Here is a 23,025-nt window from a genome sequence, read left to right on the forward strand (position 1 = left end):
GGCTAACAGTTACATAGGACCCAGGTTAAATATGTCAAAGTAGACTGTAAGTCTAGCTCTTTGGAGGCAAAATTTATACATATAAACTAGCCAAAATAGGACAGATTAAGTAAAAAGAATTAAAATATATATAAAGCAATGACAACAACAAAAGAGTATGTTTAGAATTTTCTTTGAAACAACAGAATCCTAATATTACCCAACAGGTATGGTTCCCCCATTACAATTCAGTAAAAATCTATTCAGTGAATGTTTATGGATACAGAAAACTTGCTTCTACAAAGATACAGATTTTAAAATGAAATAGAACTAGAACTTTGTAGAATTTCAAGGGGATCTCCTTTGTAGCTCACTCAATAAAGAATCTGCCTGCAGTTTCAAGATGGAAATATAAACTATAAAAGTGACATCACTCATGCAATTTTCTTTTCAAAGAAAATTTTAAAAACTACATATTTCATTGAAAGTGAAAGCAAAGGCCAATGACTGAAAATTACGTCTCACTTCAATGGGATGGCTGTTATCTAAGGCGTCAAGCTCCTGAGCTCGTGTATAATCAGCAGAAACAAACTGAGTCCAGATATCATACTCTGGGAAGCAGTGGTCTACACACAGATACTCAATCCATGATGCAAAGCCTTCATTTAACCAAAGATGAGTCCACCATTCCTAAAAACAGAAGATGGAAATATGTAAAGAAAAGAAGATGCTTGTCACTCCACTAATATAAAAAACTCTTATGTCCCTTCCATTATACTCTAAAACTCTTGATGAGCTAAAATTCAATTCAAAACATTTAGTAAATAACTCACATCTATAAACAAAAGAATTGCCAAGAACAGCCAACTGGTGACACTCGCATTATCACCACTGCTAAGTAACTTTTTGGTACTAAAGGTAGAAGAGGAGGAGGAAGGGGGATGAAAAACACCCTCAAGATGGAAAATGGGAAGGGAGTGCATAAATGTGTGTAAGAGCTACACTGTCATATAAAATTCAGTTTAATAAACAACTCTCTTTAAGAAATCAGAAAGTTATTAGGACCAAACAAAGAAAACTGGGAACTATCTCCATAATGACAGGGGAAAAAATCATTGCTGAGTGACAAATTAAACTTTCTAGATAAACAGAAAAGCAGTATTGCTTATACAAGAATTGCATGAAATTAACAAAATGTCATAGCAGTAAGTTTAAATACAACTGGTATTTAAACATTTATAGAATATAAAATTCTCATTTGTCAATAATAAGAATAGTGGAGTGGACAAAGAATATAATGGGTCACAGACAAAATCAACTTTTTAAAATAGAAACAAACTTGCTAGAAAGAGATTTCAATCTAATTTTCATTACAGTTGATTAAATCTCTTATTAAAAAAGCAATACTATATGAATTCAAGATAAAGGACAAATGTAATGGTGAAAAACAAAAGGGTATTTAAAAATTCTGAAAAGATCAAATGTTTTCAATAAAGTGATAAATGGCTATCTGTCCACATGCTTTGCGTACTTATTTAACTAACAGACTCCATTGGGATAAGCTGGTACAAAGCTAGTAATTTTCCAACTCTCTCTAAACCCCTGTATTTCAGTTAATGAAAAAACTGACATCCAATAACTAGAAGTTACTCGAATACAACAGAAAGATGTTTAAAAGCAACATGAGAATGCACACATTTCCCCTACTAAAATTTAATACTGGAAGTTTAAAAATAAAATCATAAAAAATAAAATCTGCTCACACAGCAAAAAAAAAAATTGTTTGGTAGCAACAAATTTGCTGCGTTAGGAGAAAGGAACATTTCTGACATATTTGAACACAGGAACTAGCATACTTAATTTCATGTAAAAGTATATTTCAAACAACCTTTTCTTCTTTTTTCTTTTAACCCCTAAGCAAAATTTTAAACAACCAAAGCAAAAAAGAAAGGATTTACTTTCAAGGGCTGACTTTCCTTAGGAACTCTTTCAGACACATTGCTGTTTCGGTTGCTAAGACATGTCCAACTCTTTGTGACCCCATGAACAGCAGCACGCCAGGCTTCCCTGTCCTGCACAATCTCCTGGAGTTTGCTCAAACTCAGACATTTAAGAGTTGCTAAATGTTTTTCTTTCTTGCTTATTTCTGTGACATGTGGTCTCAACTAACATCCAAGTTGGGCTCTGCTCTTTGGCAGCCTAAAATGCCATCAGGGAATTTGGCTGGCTCCACAATCTCCAGTTCTTTCTTTGCAGAGGTACTTCTAGTTCACTTATTAAAAGCTGTGCTTCCAAGCTCTAACACAGTTGGTTGCTATAGATAGTACTCATTTAGAGTAAAAGGGAAAGGTCAAGACTAGAGGATAGAGATCATTCACTACAAACATTACAATAAACAAGGACTTCAATAGGAGAGCTGGACATTTTAATATTCTTCAGTTATTCTGTAGTTTCTTTGCCTTCATTTCTATCAAATATCAGCTTAAAACTTTAGGCAATGAAGAAAATGACCCTTAAAAACATTTCAACCTTATTAAAGATAGTTTGCTATTCATCAGGTTACTTTACAGCAAGTGACATATGACACAAGAAACTTCAGTTAGCCTGAATCTCACTGCATGGAAATTGTCTATCTAAGTGGAATCTCTTCCTTTCACCCAAATTAATATCCTGACTTGCCCCATTTACAGGCAGTATTTAGAACAGTTTAGGTAGTATTTTCTGTTGAATAAAAATTACCTGTATGTTCTTAATTAACATGGATATCCTGATAAAACCTTTTCAAAATAAAGTTTTTCTATCAAAAAAACTTTTTTGGTACAAATTGCCAGCCAAACCTGAAATACTATTTAGCCAACATAAGGTGTAGCAGGAAAAAAATATATTTGAGCACTTAAAAATATTAAATACCATAGTAACAAGATTTCCAAACCATTGATGGGCGAGTTCATGTCCCACAACCAGAGCAACCCACTGGCGTGATGAAGAACAGGAGTTTTTTGGATCAATAAGCAATGCAGTCTCCCTGTGTTTAAAAAAAAAAAAAATTTTTTTTTTTTAAATAAAAGTATTTCAATAAAAGCAGGCATGCAGAAGTGGGGGAGGGAGATTCAAAAAGTAAATAAGATGGTCAAGTTAGGCTTTAAAGATGTCAAGAAAACATTTCCTCAGAGTACACAGGATAGAAAAAGCTCTGCGAAGATTAAAGACTACTCCAATTGAATTCATACAAAAGAATATCAAAGATGTGACACAAGTTTAATTATCAGTTTGTTTCTAGGATAGCTGCCTGAAATTTTAGGAAAACTATCTAAAGGAATTAGGCATTACTGTGCTAGACAGAAAGAGAAGACAGTTCTTCCATTAAAAGCAGAGAAGTGGCAAGCTGGGGGAAGATGCATTCCACAGTCCCAAAAAGAACACTGAACACAGTGTCCAAAACTTAGCTCATCGAAGAAGGCAATTGAAAGTAGAAGGCCAAAACTTGTTTACAGACACTGCTTTTAAAATTATACAACCCACATGTTTGTATTGTGGTGACAGACATGTAAGAACTTGGCTGCTTCGAAGTCACTTCAGTTGTGTCCGACTCTGTGTGACCCCATAGACGGCAGCCCATCAGGCTCCCCCGTCCCTGGGATTCTCCAGGCAAGAACACTGGAGTGGGTTGCCATTTCCTTCTCCAATGCATGAAAGTGAAAAGTGAAAGTGAAGTCGCTCAGCCATGTCCCACTCTTCGTGACCCCATGGACTGCAGCCTACCAGGCTCCTCCATCCATGGGATTTTCCAGGCAAGAGTACTAGAGTGGGGTGCCATAGCCTTCTCAGAGAACTTGACTGCTGCTGCTGCTAAGCCGCTTCAGTCATGTCCGACTGTGTGTGACCCCACAGACAGCAGCCCACCAGGCTCCCCCGTCCCTGGGATTCTCCAGGCAAGAACACTGGAGTGGGTTGCCATTTCCTTCTCCAATGCATGAAAGTGAAAAGTGAAAGTGAAGTCGCTCAGTGGTGTCCGACTCCTAGCGACCCCACGGACTGCAGCCTACCAGGCTCCTCCGTCCATGGGATTTGCCAGGCAAGAGTACTGGAGTTGGGTGCCATTGCCTTTTCCGGAGAACTTGACTAGAAGACATTAAATCAGGGGAAGTTCTTCAAGCTGGATATGTAACTATGTAACTACCAGGAGGAAGAGAAGGCACTGAAATGAGAAACTCAGCCAAAAATACATTTAGAAATGCTACTAATGCCAGATGCTCACTTTAAAATCTTACACTCTCAGATAGTAGCACCAGAGGGTGTTCATCTGCATTCTTGAAATGTTCAAGGAAATGGGGGAAGGTAGGAAAATTTATGGCAGATCATAAAGCAGAAGCTACTGAACTGTAATTAGGAGTGAAGCACTCATGAAATCAGTGATTTAAAAGACAAGGTAGGGTAATACATCATTAACATACCTATAAGTAACAAGGCCCCAGTTCTCCATGGCACCTTCATAAAATAAAATACAAACATTTATTGATATTTATACATACTTCTTCTTGAAAATCATAAAATTCAAAATAAAAGTTATTACAATTTATCAATAAAGTGAAATTTACTTTACCAGCTGCAAAGTCTGCAATAGCAATGAGATCAATTTTAGGTAGAGGATAAGGAACATTGAAGTAGTCCTTATAAAAAGGCAGAGTTTTAGCAGCAACCTATAAAAGTATAAAGAAAAGAACCATCTGATAAATCCTATTGCCATTCCTACAGAAATCCACAAAGGAATCCAGTTGCAAGCCAAATATCTCAAGTTATAAGAAACCAACCCTGGGGGACCCCACCTCCAGAGACTGCTTTAGCCCTAAGCTTTGTATATGTCAGCCAAACTTTAATCCATTTATAACTCAGTATGAAAAGTACAATTATATATGTCCCCCCTCCCACTCTCTAGGTTAATAAATTCCATTCTAATATTCTCTTAATCATTATCTTTCAAAATGTTAACATCAAAGTTGCTAGTTCCAAGATTCTATTAAAAGTAAAACCAAAGTAGCACAAGATATTTCAGATTAGATTATAAATAACTGTACTAATAATTGATCAGAAATGTAAATTCCCCAACCTGGAGTTATGGACTGTTGGAACAATCCTCTTCAAGTACATTTACCTCTAACGCAAATTTTCCTTGCTCTGCTTTGCCAACAGGGGTGTAAACACGGACACACACACCATCTTTTGACCTTGTTTCTACAAAGTCATATTCACCCACAACAAATGCCACCAGATATGTAGACATGACAGGTGTGCGAGCAAACTTCACTTCCACTACATTTTCATCATCAGGGTATGGTTTCCGATCAATTACATTCTTTAAAAAAAAAAAAGGAAAATTTAACAGATTTACATTAAATACCTTAAAGCAAACACTACCCCCAAACTGTAGGCTTTGTAACCTTTTCTTCCCCCTTTCCAGCACTGCTTACTTCTCTATCCTAATTTACCCAGTACTATTACACTCTCAAGGCTTTTCCTATTAATAAAGAAAGTGAACTGATGAAGCATACACAATAAGAAGTTGGAGCTGAAGTGTTAAAACTACCAAGGATTTGTAAGGTAAAAGAAGCACCTTTTCTTGAATACCTATTAACATAACAGGTATTGGGATGTTTTAAGACTTTAATACTTTTCAAGTGAACGAAGGATAGAAGACAACAAATATTAATGAAAATAAAATGTAGTTGTGAAACTGGACATTTCAAAAGGGCACAGATTTCTAGATTTAGAGCATATTCTATATGAAGGTTGGCTCTAAGCAAATTTGTGACAAATCTCATTTACTTTGAGAGTTCCCTAATTTCCCTCTTTTTCCTATTCAGGCTCTCAGTTTCCTCAAGTTCTTGCTATTTTTTCTTCCAAGCAAGACTTATTCAAGAACTGATCTGATAAATTCATTTGCATTAAACTGCAAATGAACATTTCAGTGTAATTTATTAGCTTCCTCTCTAAGAACATTTGAGAAAAGCATCTTTAAGAAGAGAATCTACGGAATTCTCTCCACTAATAAAGGAAGCAAAAGCCAGTTATTTCAGGTCCAGTAGGTGTTTCCAAGTTCCCTAGACTCCTATTATAGTCTACCGGCTACTCTATGTCTTAAATAAGGCAGTCTTAGACAACACATTTCAAGTAGTAAATGCTTATTCTACTATGAATGACATTCAATGACATCAGTGAAGGGAGCACATCCAAGAACACAATCAGTTAAAACCTAAATATACTTCATTATGTGGCTGTAACTTTCGGCATTTAGTAACAGTATCAGATTTTTTTTCTCTCAAGTAATAGTTATTAAGTTCATTTCTTACTTAGATTTCCAAATTAAAGAAAGCAGGTAATCTTGTTAACATAGCTTACAAGAAATTTCTTCCAGGGTGCGGGAAAACTCCGCAAATGAGGCAATAAAAAAAAAGAGGGCTTATAAGAAACTAAGAACACTAACATTTGTGCTCCCATTATGTGTCAAGTACTGTGCTGGGTGACTAGGTAGTTCCATGCTATCCCATCTAATCAGCAAACAAAGTATGCTAAATGCTTATTCAAAATATAAGAATACTCATTAACACATACATACCATGTTTGATAAAGCTACTCTGTCTTTAGGAACAACCAATGAAATATCAAAAGTTGCTTTGATGGCAGGTTCATCCCAGCAAGGAAAAGCTCTCCGGGCATCAGTAGCCTTAAAAAAAGAATATGAAATATGAACTATCACTGAATGAACCTACCGGACTATTTCACGTAACAACCATTTCTATCATTCATTCATTCACTTTTTCAAATATTTATTTTCTACTTAGCACTAGGCAATAAGCTAGGCACTGATAACAAAGAAAATGCAAGGTAGCACTTTCATATACAACACATAAAACTGTCAGCATTTGACCTACTTATTTAAAGAGATCTCATTCTTTCTGTAAACATAAAAGTAATAAACTTTAAAACAAAATAAGATTTAGTGGTGCAGCAGAATATTAGTTATAAAATAAAGAATCTTTCATAAAATAGAAATAGAACCGCTGACAAGATTCTGTATCTTGCCCCTCAGTCACGTCCGACTCTCTGTGACCCAATGGACTGCAGCACACCAGGCTTCCCTGTCCTTCACTATCTCCCAGAGTTTGCTCAAACTCATGTCCATTGAGTTGATAATGCCGTCTATTCATTTCATCTTCTGTTGCCCCCTTCTCCTCCTGCCCTCAATCTTTCCCAGCATCAGGGTCTTTTTCAGTGAGTTGGCTCTTCCCATCAGGTGGCCAAAGTATTGGAGCTTCAGTATCAGTCCTTCCAGTGAATATTCAGGGTTGATTTCCTTTAGGATTGTCTGATTTGATCTCCTTGCTGGCCAAGGGACTCTCAAGAGTCTTCTCTAGCACCACAGTTCAAAAGCAACAATTCTTTGGTGCTCAGCCTTCTTCACGGTACAACTCTATACAGACCTTTGTTGGCAAAGTGATGTCTCTGCTTTTTAATACACTGTCTAGGTTTGTCATAGCTTTTTTTCCAAGGAGCAAGCATCTTTTAATTTCATGGCTTCAGTCACTGTCCGCAGTGATTCTGGAGCCCAAGAAAATAAAGTCTGTCACTGTTTCCACTGTTTCCCCATCTATTTGCCATGAAGTGATGGGATCGGATGCCATGATCTTCGTGTTCCGAATGTTCAGTTTTAAGCCAGTTTTCTCATTCTCCTCTTTCACCTTCATCAAGAGGCTCTTTAGTTCCTTTTCAATTTCTGCCATTAGGGTGGTGTCATCTCCATACCTGAGGTTATTGATATTTCTCCCGGCAATTTTGATTTCAGCTTGTGCTTCATCTAGCCTGGCATTTTGCATGAGGTACTCTGTGTATAAGTTAAATAAGCAGGGTGACAATATACAGCCTTGACGTACTCCTTTCCCAATTTTGAACCAGTCTGTTGTTTCACGTTCGGTTCTGTTGCTTCTTCATTTTTTTTTTTTTTCCCCTGAATAGCATGTGGGATCTTAGTTCCTCATCAGGGATCAAACTCATGCCCCCAGCAGTAGAAGTGTGGAATCTTAACCATTGGCCTGCCAGGAAAACATATACTTCTGAAAAAGGATTTCTTGGGGCTTCCTTGGTGGCTCAGTGGTAAAAGAATTCGCCTGCCAATGCAGGAGACAGGGTTTGGTCCCTGATTTGAGAATATTCCATGTGCCATGGAGCAACAAGCCCCCTGTGCCACAGCTACGGAGCCTGTGCTCTAGAGCGCAGGAGCCGCAACTACTGAGCCCACATGCTGCAGCTACCGAAGCCCAGGTGCCTTAGAGCCTGTGCTCTGCAACGATAAGCCATGGCAATGCCTGCACACCACAGCTAGAGAGCAGCCCATGCGGACCACAACTAGAGGAAAGCCTGCACAGCAATGAAGACCCAGCACAGCCAGTAAATAAATATTTTTAAAAAAGGATTTCTCGAAGGAAAAATGTGACATGTCTGACTGCACTGTCAAAGAAATTAAATAAATTATGAATTCTACTAAACAGTAAATAAGATGTTTGAAAAAGTAAGTAGACTGTAAGGAAAACAATACACAGAAAAATTCAAATTAGGAGTAGCACTAAATAAAATGACACAGATAGTAAGATCTAAGTTTATTTATCTATCTGGCTGCATTGGGCCTTAGTTGCTGCACACAGGATATTTTGGTGTGGTGGGTGGGCTTCTCTCTAGTTGTACCTAGTTGTGGGTGACCCACAAACTGGAGAACAATAATACCAAAGAAGTTCTTGCACTATGGTGAAGGTTCTAAACCCCAAGTAAGGCTTCCCAGCCTGGGTACTGGACAAAGGGACTGGGAATCCCCAGGAAATCTGGCCTTGAAGGTCAGTGGGATTTGATTACAGGACTTCCACAGGACTAGGGGAAACAGAGACTCCAGTCTTGGAGGGCACAAACCAAATCTTGCACGCACCAAGACCCAGAGGAAAGGAGCAGTAACCCCACAGGAGGCTGAGTCACAACTACCTGCTAATGTTGGAAGGTCTCCTGTGGAGGTTATGGGTTGACAGGGGCTCACCACAGGGACAGAGGCACTGGCAGCATCAGGCCAGGAAGGCCCCTCCCTTGGCATAGTAAACCCTCTTGGAGTTTGCCATTAACCCTACCATAGGGCAAACAACTACCAGGGAGGGAGTGCAACCACACCCATCATCAGATAATTGGATTAAAGCTTTACTAAGCAAGGCCCTGCCCACCAGAGCAAGACCCAGTTTTTCTCACTGCCAGTCCCTCCCATCAGGAAGCTTACACAAGCCTCTTAGCCTCCTCCATCAGAGGGGGCAGATCGAAGAAGCAAGAAGCACAGTCCCACAGCAGCTAAGACAAAAACCATAACCAAACAGAAAGTTAATCTCGATGAAAAAGCAGAAAGGTATATCACAGATAAAGGGACAGGATAAAACCCCAGAAAAACAACTAAATGAAGTGGAGATAGGCAACCTTCCAGAAAAAGAACTCAGAATAATGATAATGAAGATGACCCAAGATCTCGTGAAAACAATGAAGATACAAGAAATGTTTACCAAAGACCTACAAGAACTAAAAAACAGATGCATAATATACTAGAAGGAATCAAGAGCAGAATAACTGAGGCAAAAGAAGAGATAAATGACCTGGAGGACAGAATGGTGGAAACCACTGCTACGTAACAGAATATAGAAAAAAGGATGCAAAGAAATGAAGACAGCCTAAGAGACCTCTGGGACAACACTGAATGCACCAACATTCACATTATAGGGGTCCCAGAAGGAGGAGGGAGAGAAAAAGGACCTGAGAAAATATCTGAAGTAATAGCTGAAAATTTCCCTAACATGGGAAAGGAAACAGTTAACCAAGTCCAGGCAGCACAGAGAGTCCCAGGAAGGATAAACCCAAGGAGGAGCACACTGAGACACATAGTAATCAAACTGACAAAAATTAAAGACAAAGATAAAATATTAAAAGCAACAAGAGAAAAACAACAAATAACATATAAGGGAACTCCCATCAGGCTATCAGCTGATTTCTCAATAGAAACTCCACAAGACAGAAGCAAACAGCATGATATATTTAAAGTGGTGAAAGGGAAGAACCTACAACCAAGAATACCCAGAAAGTCTCTCCTTCAGATTTGATGGACAAATCAAAAGCTTTCCAGAAAAGCAAAAGTTAAGAAAATTCAGCACCACCAAACCAGGTTTACAACAAATGCTAAAGGAACTTTAAGAAGGAAACACAAGAGAAGGAAAAGACCTTCAAAAAATAAACCCAAAATAATTGAGAAAATGGTAATAGGATCATACATACTGATAATTACCTTAAATGTAAATGGATTAAATGCACCAACCAAAAGACATACACTGGCTAGGCAGATGAAAACATGTGCATGTACGTACTTCCACTTACATCACTGTGCTTGACCCCCCCAAACTGTATGGAACTATTTTATATTGTTAAGTTAATCATGTTCCCATTATGGCTTAAAATTATAATTATCTTTTATTTTTTGTCTGGCTATTGATTGGGAAAACTGATAAACACCTTAACTATGGTGATTATATAACTATTACTCACTTTATACCACTGTATCATGATTGGTCAACAGAAAATTAATTGAACTCTGTATCACCAAACAAAACTACAATTTTACAGAAAAACCTATAATCACTTTTTAAAATCCAGATGCTTATCAGAATTATCTTGAAATTTTTTGAAAAATACAAATGCCCAGGTATTGCACTTTTTCCTCCAGAGCTCAAGGTATGCTTCTAATGAGCAGTCATGTTTAAAACAACTGGACTACATGATGATCTTTTATCTAGTTTGTTTTACTTTTTCTATTTCACATTCAGTCCTCCCATTTCATTTAGTTTATGCTTTCCAATTTCTCCATCTTTTTCTTTCTTTTTAATGTTCTTTCTCAAGCCTTTATCAAGCATAGTAGAAAAGCTTATGTATACACATAAATAGTATGTATGACATATATATTTTAGAAAACTTATGAATTTTTGCCTAACTAAAAATGTATGATATTTTGATTCCACTTGTTTGACTTAGTATGAATAGAATGCTAGATTTCTAATTAGGAAGATGAAATAAGCAAAAAAGGTTTACTGTATAGCACAGGGAACTATAGTCAGTATTTTGTAATAAATTATAATGGAAAATAATTTCAAAAATAATATATGCATAACTGAATCACCTTGCTGTGCACCTGAAACACTGTAAGTCAACTATACTTCAATAATATACATATTAAGCAAAAAGCAAACAAACAAAGGACAGGTGATAAAAGCAATCACAGGTACATTTAGGGGACAGACACTAGAGCTAAATCTATTATTAAATGATGTTCCTGAAGAAGAGATCAGAACAGAAACATAATGAAGATGCAACAGAAGAAAATACTGCTATACTGATGAAAGATCTAAATCTGAATGTGAGTAGGGTTCACCAATTATTAAAAGTTAATGAAAAGTGAACACTAGGTACAAAGAAATAATTTAACAAGCAATCACAAAGAAAATACAGCAAAATTTTAAATTGTGTTACTCTACAAAGGGATAAGACACATTTTAGTCTGACTCCTCCTATTTGACAAAATGAGATGTAAAAGACTTTAGAACATATTTTGTAATATTTATTTTTATTTATTAATTAGGCTGTGCCAAAAGACAGAGAACTTATTATTAGCAGACCTGCCTTATAAAAAATACTGAAAAGAGTCCTGTAAGCTCAAGTGAAATACAGTAAATGGTAACTCAAATCCATACAAAGAAATGAAGAACACCGTGAAGGGGAACACGTAGGAATTATAAAGACAGCATAAATATTTTTATCTGGGTTTTGTCTGTTTTTCATTCTTGGCTGCACCACACAGCTTACAGGATTTTAGGTCCCCAACAAGGGACTGAACCCTGACCAGCTCCCTGTAGTGGAAAGTCCTAACCACTAGCCTACCAGGGAATTCCCATAAACATTTTTATTTGTAATTCTTTTCTGTTTTGTCTTTACATCTGTCTTTAAAAGGCAACTGTATAAGGTAATAATTAGAAAATGACTGACAGGCTTAGATGTATTAGTACTATATAAAGATCAAATTTTTATGACAATTACAGCATGAAGGAGTCAGGAGCAACAATGAAGCAAAGTTTTTATACATTAAAAAATTTTTCATATTAACCTGAACTATATTGGGTTTCTTTAATACTTACTTATTTGGCTGTGCCAGGTCTTAGTTGTGGCATGCGAGATCTTCAGTTGCAGCACATAGAATCTAGTTCCCTAACCAAGAATCAAACCTAGGCCCCATGCATTGGGAGCTCAGAGTCGTAGCCACTGGACCACCAGGGTGGTCCCTAGACCAACATTTATGCACCTCTGAAAGAGAAAAACTGTAAGCCAATTGTATCACTCTTACTGAAGAAGTTGGGCTTGTCAAGGGAAAACTCACTCAAAAGAAACTATGGGGTGTCTCAGTTAAAAGGTAAGAAACTACTATGTGATTTGGAATTTGCCTGAATGATTTGGAGACGATTTAAGGAAGAAAGAATTCTAAGTTGAGTGCTGTCAGAAAGTGGAGGCAATTTTACCAGCAAGTATTATCTTTTCTGTTAATATAAAGAGGGCAAACTAGAGAAAGCCTAAGACTGCATTTGGTAAAAAAAAAAAAAAAACAACCAGCAGTCACTCATTTTAACCAAGAAAGGGAGTTGTTTGTCTTTTGTGATGAACAAAATGACCTTGTTTTTGTCTGTGCCTGGAGGAAATTACGAAGGGTCCTTGTTTTGTCTCACCTTATCATGGTGTCAAAGTAGTAACCTTGTCTGAGGCTGGCACTTTGTCTACATCCAACAGGAAAACAACATCTATTAGCTTCAGTGCTAGGACAACTTATGTCAGGGGCTGCTCTTTCTTCCTTCCCCCTCCTCCAAACAAATCTTTTATATGTTCAGTAAAACTGGTTGTATATAAAGGCAAATGAAAGATTTTCTGATATCCCAACACTCAGGAAGTATACCACCCACATACTCTCCCTTTAAAAATCATTTGGAGACACACTGCAACAAATCATTCCAAGATGAAGAAGTGCTCAAAAGGGCTAGAGATAAGCACTGGAATCACACTCTCACATACACACACATACACACAGGTAACAAAATTATATTTACAGATATATATAAAATCCATATATATCTGTGTCTAGCTATATATGCATACATACAGGTAAAAAAAACTTCAACACCTGGATTGCTTTTATACTTTGTACCTGTGGCTTTTCCTACTAAATGAATACTGATACTGTTATAAAAATATCATTCCCCAGCCCACATCCCTAATTCTCTCCCCTGTATAATAGAGAGAACTGAATATAGAATAAAAATTCCAAAATCATTAATACAATTATGGTTACAGGCATCTAGCCTCAAATAATCAGGCAAATAAGAGAACAGACCTTTGTCAGAATGTCTCACTGAAGATCGTGATTTTTTTTGGCTGCCCTGGGTCTTTGTTGTGGCACACGGGCTCTTCATTGCTGATATGGGCTTTCTCTACTTGTGGCAAACGGGGGCTACTCTCTGGTTACGGTGTGCAAGCTGCCCACTGCCATGGCTTCTGTTACTGCAGAGCATGGGCTCTAGGGTGCTAGCTCAGCAGCTGTGGTGCGTGGACTTTGTTGCCCTGCAGCATGTGGAATCTTAGCACCTGGACCAGGGACCAAGCCCAGGTCCCCTGCATTGGCAGCAGATCCTTTCTTTCTGTTCTTAAAACAATAATTTTATTTCATTATTTATTTTTGGTTGTGCTTTGTTTTTGTTGCTGCACGGACTTTTCTCACGTTGTGGCGAGCGGGGGCTACTCTTTGATGTGATGTGCAGGCTCTAGGGTGCACAGGCTTCAGCAGTTGTGGCAGGCAGGCTCAGTAGTTGCAGCTCCTGGGCTCTAGAGCACAGGCTCAATAGTTGTGGTGCATGGGCTCAGCTGTTCCACAGCATGTGGCATCTTCCCAGATCAGGAATAGAACCCATGTCTCCTCCACCGGCAGATGGATTCTTCACTGAGTCACCAGGGAAGCCTCTGGCAGGCAGATTCTCAACCACAGGTCCACAAGAGAAGTCCCAAGATCATAATATTTTAAAGAATGCATGCGTGCTAAGTCGCATCAGTCGTGTCCAACTCTTTGCAATCCCACTGACTGTAGTCCACCAGGCTCCTCTGTCCATGGGATTCCCCAGACAAGAATATTGGAGCAGGTTGCCATTTCCTCCTCTAGGGGATCTTTTCAACCCAGGGATTGAACCAGCATCTCTTAATGTCTCCTGCATTGGCAGGCGGACTCTTTACCACTAGCGCCACTTGGGAAGCTCATATTTTAAAGAATACCATACCTCAAACTGTGTGACAGCAGCATAGCGCACCTCTCCAGAAGGGGTAGTATATTTACTTCTATAGAAACCCTTCATTTTATCATTCAGTTCGCCAACAAAATCTATCTTTAAGGTTCCTGTACCTGTGATTGAAGATAAATGAAAATACTTTCATGGAGATATTAAGTACAAGTTATCAGAAGTATGTCATTAAGCATTAATTCATAGCTATTGACAATGTTCAAATCATTCCTTCGTTTCTCAAACACTCTTCTTGGCAATGTAGAAAATACAGTATTTACTAAAGTAAATGGCAAACTAATCCTAAAGGAAACCTTAAAGTCATGTTTAGAGTGACTGCTAAGAAAGTTCTTTAATTTTACTAGTGAGTTTCAAATCACCAATACATGAAAAGCAGGAAAAGAAATAAATATATTCAATGTATGACCGGCTATTATGCACTGGTGCTTTAAAAATATTTAGTTAGGTAGGCATTGTCTCCATTTTGTGAGATGAAGAAACTAACCCTGAAAAGTTAAATAACTTGCCCAAGGTCACACAATTAGTAAGTAGCAAGAATGAGATTAAAAACTCAGGTCTGTTTAATCCAAAATTCATGCTCTCTGCCAATTATGCCATATACATTGATCCTTTCCTGAAATCTAAGAATATTAAAGAAATAAATTTAAACAAATAAGTATTAAATGCAAATAAAAATACCTGAATACATATTCTATTGTTATATAAGAACAAAATCAATTTAGATAAAATAGGAGGTTTTTTTTAAATTGAAGTATAGTTGATTTACAATGTTGTGCCAATCTCTGCTGTACAGTACAGTGACTCAAGTTATACACAGAGACATTCTTTTTTTATATACAAATTGAGAGTTTTTACAAATATATATACAGCTGACCCTTGAATATTATGGGGGTTAATCCACCTATAATTTATAGGTGCTTAGTTGCTAAGACGTGTCTGACTATTTGCGACCCCATAGATTGTAGCCCACCAGGCTCCTCCATTCATGGGATTTCCCAGGCAAGAATACTGGAGTGGGTTGCCATTTCCTTCTCCAGGGGATCTTCCCAACCCAGAGTTCGAACCCTGGGTCTCCTGCCTTGGCAGTCAGATTCTTTACCACTGAACCACCTGAGTAGCCCCAAAAAACATGGAACGATTCACAAATTTGCATGTTGTCCTTGCGCAGGGCCATGCTAATCTTCTCTGTATTGTTCCAATTTTAGTATACGCACAGCCTAAGCAAGCACAAGAAAAGCAACTAACGCTTCCAGAGACACCACTGGGACAGGGGTCTTCCATATCTGCAGTTCCTCCACATCTCCAAATTCAACCAACCTTGGAATGTGTGGTACGCTATTTACTACTGAAAAACATCTGAGTATAAGTGGACCCATGCAGTTCAAACCTGCGTTGTTTAAGCACCAACTATACTTTCTTTCATAACAGAAAAAACCTTATCACTATTATCTAGTGTCATCTACTAAATTCAGATGCACGACAAAACAATAATCCCATTCTACATTTTATAAATCCAGTCACAAAAATCCCCCAAAATGTTGACTTTTAATTGATCCCTTTAAAGTGCCTATTTATAAAAGAATCCAGAGCATGGGAATCTAACAAATCAGAGATATAGTATGACCATAAAGTAATTAGCCACTTAAATCAGAACTTTCATATCCTAATGCTTCAAACTGACATTTTGTAATGCTTGCAGAGCAATGACACTGACATTGTTCAAAACGTTCTTGACTTTCTGACATATCCTTTTCGAGGTTCACAAAGTCAAATCTTCACCTTCCAAAACTGAATTTGCTTTTTGGAAAGGTCCAAGTCATAAAAAGTTCAAGTCTGCAGATTATGTGAATAACAAATTGCAATCTATTTTTAGCCAAAACACTAATTGTACCTATTAAGTAATTAAGCTAATTTCCTAATATGCCTCAAACTGGTTCTGAAAGTAATTTCAAGTAAAAATTTCAGACATTTGCAGCAAAGTCACAACTAAGGAAAGTACCACATTCTGAATCATGCTAGGAAAATAAAACCAAATAACTCACCTGAAGGTCCACTGAACAGACATTTGTGATAGTATTTTTTTTTTAAATCGGACATTCTGGCTGAAGGTGTCAATAAATACATTTTTTTTTTTTAAAGAGAATGATAGTTACTGGGACAGTAAATATAAAAACAGTAAAAGAACCTGAAACAATTCTGACTGATACTAAAGAATTTAGCTATAAATAATATAACATTTCTCTATTTTCATTAGGAATTCATTGATTAGGAAAAAAAGGCATATGTGTTCACAGTAATCAAGTTTTTGTTATTGTTGTTTAGTCGCTAAGTCATGTCCAACTCTGCAACCTAGGCTCCTTTGTCCAAGGGATTTCCCAGGCAAGGATACTGGAGTTGGTTGCCATTTCCTTCTCCCAGGATCTTCCCAACCCAGGGATCAAACCCATGTCTCCTGCTTGGCTGGCGAATTCTTTACTGCTGAGCCATCCCTGGGAAGCCCCAATATAGTAAAGAATATCTATTAGACTATGAAAACCTCTTTAAAAATAGAACTGTTTGATGAAATTTTATGTTACAATTCCATAAATGGAATTGGTCAGTCTGTTTTTCAATAAGTCAACTATTAAGATGTCTTCATATTCCATGGCAAATCTACTTTTGACTTTTCCTACTTGGAATAAAAGTGGATTTAAAACTTTTAACTAAATAAGAAAGTCTGCTCACATTTTTACTCAGTCTTAAATCTCCAGGGTCATTAATACTATAACAAGATATTGACAATGACCATTTCTGAAAAGTGGCAGACTACAAAATACAAATTATTGGGAAGGGTTATTACCTGAAATTAAAAAAAAACATGTTTTTGTTTTTTTTTAAATATATTACTAAATTTAATTGGTGTCACATTATACAGTACTAATTATAGAATATTTGCTATTGATACAGAATTTTAGGGCAAAAACAAGAGGAAAAAGGACTTCATGATAAATTTCATCTGTCAATTTTATACCACACTAAAGAACCAATTGCCAGAAAGTCTGATTTTATACCTATTTTCACATATAACTGACTTTGCTTCCTCAAATTAGATGCCTTATTTGAATAGCCAAGGTATACAATATTTACCTTCTTGGGGTGATAAGCCTTTTAATACATATAAGCTCATTTATTAATTAAACAACTGAAAAATTAGGACTTACTCCAAAAAACTTTGGTTTTCAAAGCTTGCTGCTACTGCTAAGTTGCTTCAGTTGTGTCCAATTCTGTGCGACCCCACAGACAGCAGCCCACCAGGCTCCCCCGTCCCTGGGATTCTCCAGGCAAGAACACTGGAGTGGGTTGCCATTTCCTTCTCCAATGCATGAAAGTGCAAAGTGAAAGTGAAGTCGCTCAGTCGTGTCTGACTCTTAGCGACCCCATGGACTGTAGCCTCCCAGGCTCCTCCGTCCATGGGATTTTCCAGGCAAGAGTACTGGAGTGGGGTGCCATTGCCTTGTTGCAAAATCTGAAGTAACAAAATTACTAAAAATTATATTATAAAAAATTTAATGCGTCTAGCTATGAAATTTAAGACAGATTACTTTATATAAAGAGAATAAGTCTCTGACTTTTTGTCACCATTTCTTATGATCCTGTTTTCTACTCCTCAAAATGTTAGTATCTTCTAGCATTTCACAAATGATTGTCACTCTACAGGATCCTTAACCACTGATTCTAAGGTTGTTAGGCCTTACAATGATCATGGGAAGTTAACCAATATTCTAAAATGGTGCCAATTTCAGAAACGAAGATGTTTTACTTTGTTATATAGTATTTGGCACGACTGTTAAGTTTGAATTGGCTAAACACAAAGGTTACTAATGTCCTCCTGATATATGCTCAGTATTTATTACCAGAAGAGAGACCACTTACTGAAATTTGAAAAAAAAAATCAGGATTTTATTCTTAAAGCAAAGAATGACTAGGTAACTTTGACCCAGATATCTGAAGAAAATGTGAAAGCCAATGATTTTCAAACAGATATTTATATATATTCAATAATTTAATACAATCACATCTGTAAATGATAACTTTTAATTCTAATATTCATATTAGTTACTTAAGTATATCATATTAGCTAAAAATCTCCAAAACTTTGTCAAATATACTTTGTATGTGTGCGCTAAGTCATTTCAGTTGCGTCCAACTCTTATTTAGAGTCCCTATGGACCACAGCCCACCAGGCTCCTCTGTCCATGGGATTCTCCAGGCAAGAATACTGGAGTGGGTTGCCATTCCCTTCTCCAGGGGATCTTCCAGATCCAGGGATCAAACCTGCATCTCTTAAGTCTGCTGTATTGTCAGGCGGGTTCATTACTAGCGTCACCTAGGAAAAAAGTATAGTGTATACTAACTATAGTGTATACTATAGTGTATACTATACCAAAGTATAGTGTATACTAACGGTCATAATCTTCAATGACTTGTTCCTGCTTTTATTAGAAATGACTTAACAATTTACCATGTCTACTGTAAAAAGTCCTTATCAAGAATGATGTAGCTCTTATATACTGATAATGCTGCTAAGTCACTTCAGTCGTGTCCGACTCTGTGCGACCCCATAGACGGCAGCCCACCAGGCTCCCCCATCCCTGGGATTCTCCAGGCAAGAACACTGGAGTGGGTTGCCATTTCCTTCTCCAATGCATGAAAGTGAAAAGTGAAAGTGAAGTTGCTCAGTCGTATCCAACTCTTAGCGACCCCATGGACTGCAGCCTACCAGGCTCCTCCATCCATGGGATTTTCCAGGCAAGAGTACTGGAGTGGGGTGCCACTGCCTTCTCCATACTGATAATAAATGACCTCTTATATATAAAGGAGAAAAGAACGGTAGAGAATACACATGACATGCTAACTTCTGTGTTCTTAAATGGTATAAACATAAATGCTTATAAAAGCATGGAGCAGTTTTGAAAGAATACATAGGAAACTGATCACTTCAGAGAAGTGGAGCTGAGAAAAAGACAGGAATAGAACAAACAACAAATTATCACTATGTATCATTTGAATTTCAAACCATGTACATGTGTTATATTTTTTTAACATTTAAAAAATAAAAGGAGCATAATGTGGTAGTTAGTAGTACAAAGTTTTGAATCAAACTGCGTGTGTTCTATGACTGCCACTATACTAGCTGTTGACCTTGGGCAAGTTATTTAAGTTAAATACATCATTTGGTGCAATAGTTTATCTTTAAAGCGGAGATCATAGAATCTATTTCAAAACGGATTAACAAATGTTTATGATGCACATAAAACAGTACATGGCACAGATTAAGCACTCAGGAGATACATGTGTGAATATATAATACACACATATATTCATATACAGGTATACATCACACACACACGTACACATATACCTTCTGGGAGTTTATGTCCTTTCTTATCTGATGAGTTCCAGCAAATATATTCTGGCTTCTTTTGATAAACACACTAATATTTTTGATTTAAAAAATTATGTCAAATTTCCTAATGCTAAACAATTGAATCTATGCTATTTTTTTTCTATACATGCTAACTAGGTTTATGTATCTTCTTCTTAGGCTATTTTAAGCCACCTTTAAATATTTTTGCTCCTCTCTTCCTCATTTTTATTTCATTAATTTCTGCTCTTAAATCTTTCTCTTCTACTTTCTTCAAGTTATCTATTCTTTTTGTCTAACATTGAGCTTGATGCCCTCTTAATTAATTTTTAGCCTTTCTTCTGAGCTAAATATCCTCTCTGAAAATAATGCTTTACCTGCATCCCACATGCTCCATATGTAGCAATTTTATTATTCAGTTATAAATATTTTCTAATTCCTGTAACAAATCTTCGACTCATTAATTTTCAGAAGTATCATTTTTCCAATATATGAGAAGGCATTTTTTGTTCGTCTTTTGCTACTGACTTTAATCTTTTCACAGTATGAACACAGAATATAGTCTGTAATGATACAGATTTTAAATTTTTTAAAAATTTCCTATCATTTCTATCAAAATAATAGTTCACAGTTTTAAACCTCATATATCTGCCTGCAATGCAGGAGACCCAGGTTCGATCCCTGAGTTGGGAAGATTCCCTGAAGAAGGAAATGGCAACCCACTCCAGTGTTCTTGCCTGGAAAATCCCATGGACAGAGGAACCTGGCGAGCTTTAGTCCATGGGGTTGCAAAGAGTCAGACACGACTGAGCAGCTAACACACAATACAGTTCTACAGGCCCACCCATATAAGCTGCAGGCACGCCCAATGCTACTTATTCCCTATACCTGCCTCAGTAACAACTCTGTGATTCCTAAATACCTTGCTTATTTAGCTATTTTTTTCACTTTTCAATTTTCTTCTTACTATAACAAGTGAAGTTTGAGCTAAATTACATCTCCACTACTATATCTTTCACAAAGAATTAAAATTGTCTATAACTTCAAAGATCTGAAAATATTTTCTTTAACTTCATTGCGTGGCTAAGCACAGAATTCTAAATTGAGAGTCAGATTCACTTATAATTTTCAAGGAATGGCTTTATTAAGAGTCCAGTTTCCATTGTAAATCTACTGCTGTTTTGATATCTGAACCTTGAAGGTAACTTCCTCCTAACTCCCTGTCTCAGGTAGAAACTCTTTGAGAGCTCACTCTACCCCCTGAAAATTCTAAAATTTGCTTTGGTGTGGGACTTCTTATATTAATTGAGGTTCCTTTTGATAGTGTATTTTTTCAAACTTAAGGCTTCTGTCTCATCAGTTCAAAAAAATTTTCATGTTGTGTGTTTTTCAAAATTTCCCCTTCCCATTTTCTATGTCCTCTCTTTCACTAGCTGGATGTCTGGTCCTGACAGATCAGTCCTCCAATCTTCCTATTTGGAAGAGGCCTCTATTTCACCTCTCAAAACTTCTTTTGTTTTTTTTACTCCTAATATATTATAATTTCCAAAGGTGTTCTTACTCTATTCCATCCTGTTCTTATTTAATGAATGTAATATTAGTAATACTCCTTAGGATACTAATCTGTTTGGCTTTGGGGGGGCTTTCTTTTCATTTTTCTTTGCTTCTTTCAATTTTCTATATTTCTATTATACTTATTGCTTTCCTTTTTGCTTTATGTTTCATTTAGAAGTTTATCAAATGTCTGGTAATTGTTGCCCCAGTGACTTTGGGATTGGCCATGCTATTTGCTTTGCACAATGAAATGTGAAGGAACATCACCATCCACGTAGAATCTTTAAATGTTTGTGATTTGTTGCTGTCTCCAGCCCCGAGCTTCTCCCCTCTGCCATATGAGAGAATAGCATGCTGCACATAGCAGCTACTCACTACAGAGCCTGGCATCAATAGTCATATGAGCTCAGTGGAGTTCAGGGACCTTGGCAATATGTCTGCAGATGATCAGCAGTCCTCAGGGCGATGTGTAAACAAGAAATATCTGTTGTAAGCCACTGATATTTGTGATCCTATTTGTGGGTTAAAATGTACACATACACTTACGTATACATAGAATATTTCTGGAAGGATTCACTAGACAGTAAAAGTAGAAAATTCACTAGACAATAAAATTTCTCAGAGAGAGAAATTCTCTATTTTCAGGTTATAATCTTCAGTATCTTTTAATACAGGTTTATGGCAAACATTTGTTTTTATAATAATTTCACACAAAAATAATCCTAGTGAGAAAAAGACAAAATGAAAGATCTTTAAGAGTACCAGGATAAAACTTCTCCAATTTAAAATTTTTCTATAAATACTTTCATATTGAGGGAATATATTCTCAATATAAAAATTATGGAAAACAGAGAAGGGTATAAATAAGAATAAAAATCATCAATTGTCAACAACCAGACATATAATATTATTCATACCATTTTAGAGATATGGTTCATCACCTTGTATGTGTAATTCTGTATTCTGCTTTTCAATTTTACATTATAATAAGTACTTTACAGTGTTAAGAATGCATAAACCTCACTTTTAACTGCTGGATGTATTCACCATACATATATGTCATAATTAGCTTAATTATTCCCTTAGTGTTGGACAAATGTATTAATTCTAATTTTTTACTATCTTAGTAATGTCTGAACAGACACTTCTAGGCATAAGGTATTTCTTGTATTTATGACTTTTCTTTAGGATACTATATTCCTAATACCAGAACTTCCAGGTCAAAAGACATGAGTATCTTTAGGCTCTTAACAAATACTGCCAGGCTGCTTTCCAAGTAAATTACATGGATTTACATTCTTAGTAGTAATATTAAGGCAGTCACATTGAGATTCATTTTTTTACTTCTGATTACGTGACAGACAAAAACTGGTATTATCAGTAGCAGTTATTTTAATATTTCTCATTACGAGGAGGACAAATATCTTCACACACTGTTATTATTCATTTGCATTTTCTTTCATATTATCTGTGGCTTTTCATATGCTCATTTATCAAAGTCTCAGTACTTTACCAACTGATTTGTATATAATTTCTTCCATTATATTAAGCTCAGAACGTCTAGTTTCTTTGTGCTTTTAAATAGCACATATAGTAATGTATCAACGAATCTTTCCTTTCATGTCCTCACTTAGCATAGCA

At 36.7% G+C, this 23,025-nt stretch overlaps 1 protein-coding gene and 1 non-coding gene across 6 annotated transcripts in view; both read right to left on the minus strand.

Annotated features, from left to right (window-relative positions):
* Positions 1-23,025, minus strand: part of NPEPPS (aminopeptidase puromycin sensitive) — a 109,999-nt gene that overhangs the window by 24,668 nt on the left and 62,306 nt on the right. For all 5 annotated transcript variants that reach the window (XM_059878123.1, XM_059878125.1, NM_001193159.3 and 2 more), the window contains 7 exons: positions 14,406-14,527; positions 6,593-6,700; positions 5,132-5,332; positions 4,583-4,679; positions 4,434-4,467; positions 2,890-3,004; positions 505-669 (listed from right to left, as the gene is read on the minus strand). In XM_059878123.1, coding sequence (XP_059734106.1) covers positions 505-669; positions 2,890-3,004; positions 4,434-4,467; positions 4,583-4,679; positions 5,132-5,332; positions 6,593-6,700; positions 14,406-14,527 — 842 coding nt within the window. The remainder of the gene's footprint in view (positions 1-504; positions 670-2,889; positions 3,005-4,433; positions 4,468-4,582; positions 4,680-5,131; positions 5,333-6,592; positions 6,701-14,405; positions 14,528-23,025) is intronic.
* LOC112442769 (U6 spliceosomal RNA) lies at positions 15,550-15,653 on the minus strand. The gene has a single exon (XR_003031064.1). It is a non-coding gene; the product is annotated as a U6 spliceosomal RNA (small nuclear RNA).

Source organism: Bos taurus, chromosome 19 (assembly GCF_002263795.3).
Source record: "Bos taurus isolate L1 Dominette 01449 registration number 42190680 breed Hereford chromosome 19, ARS-UCD2.0, whole genome shotgun sequence".
Taxonomy (NCBI): domain Eukaryota; kingdom Metazoa; phylum Chordata; class Mammalia; order Artiodactyla; family Bovidae; genus Bos; species Bos taurus.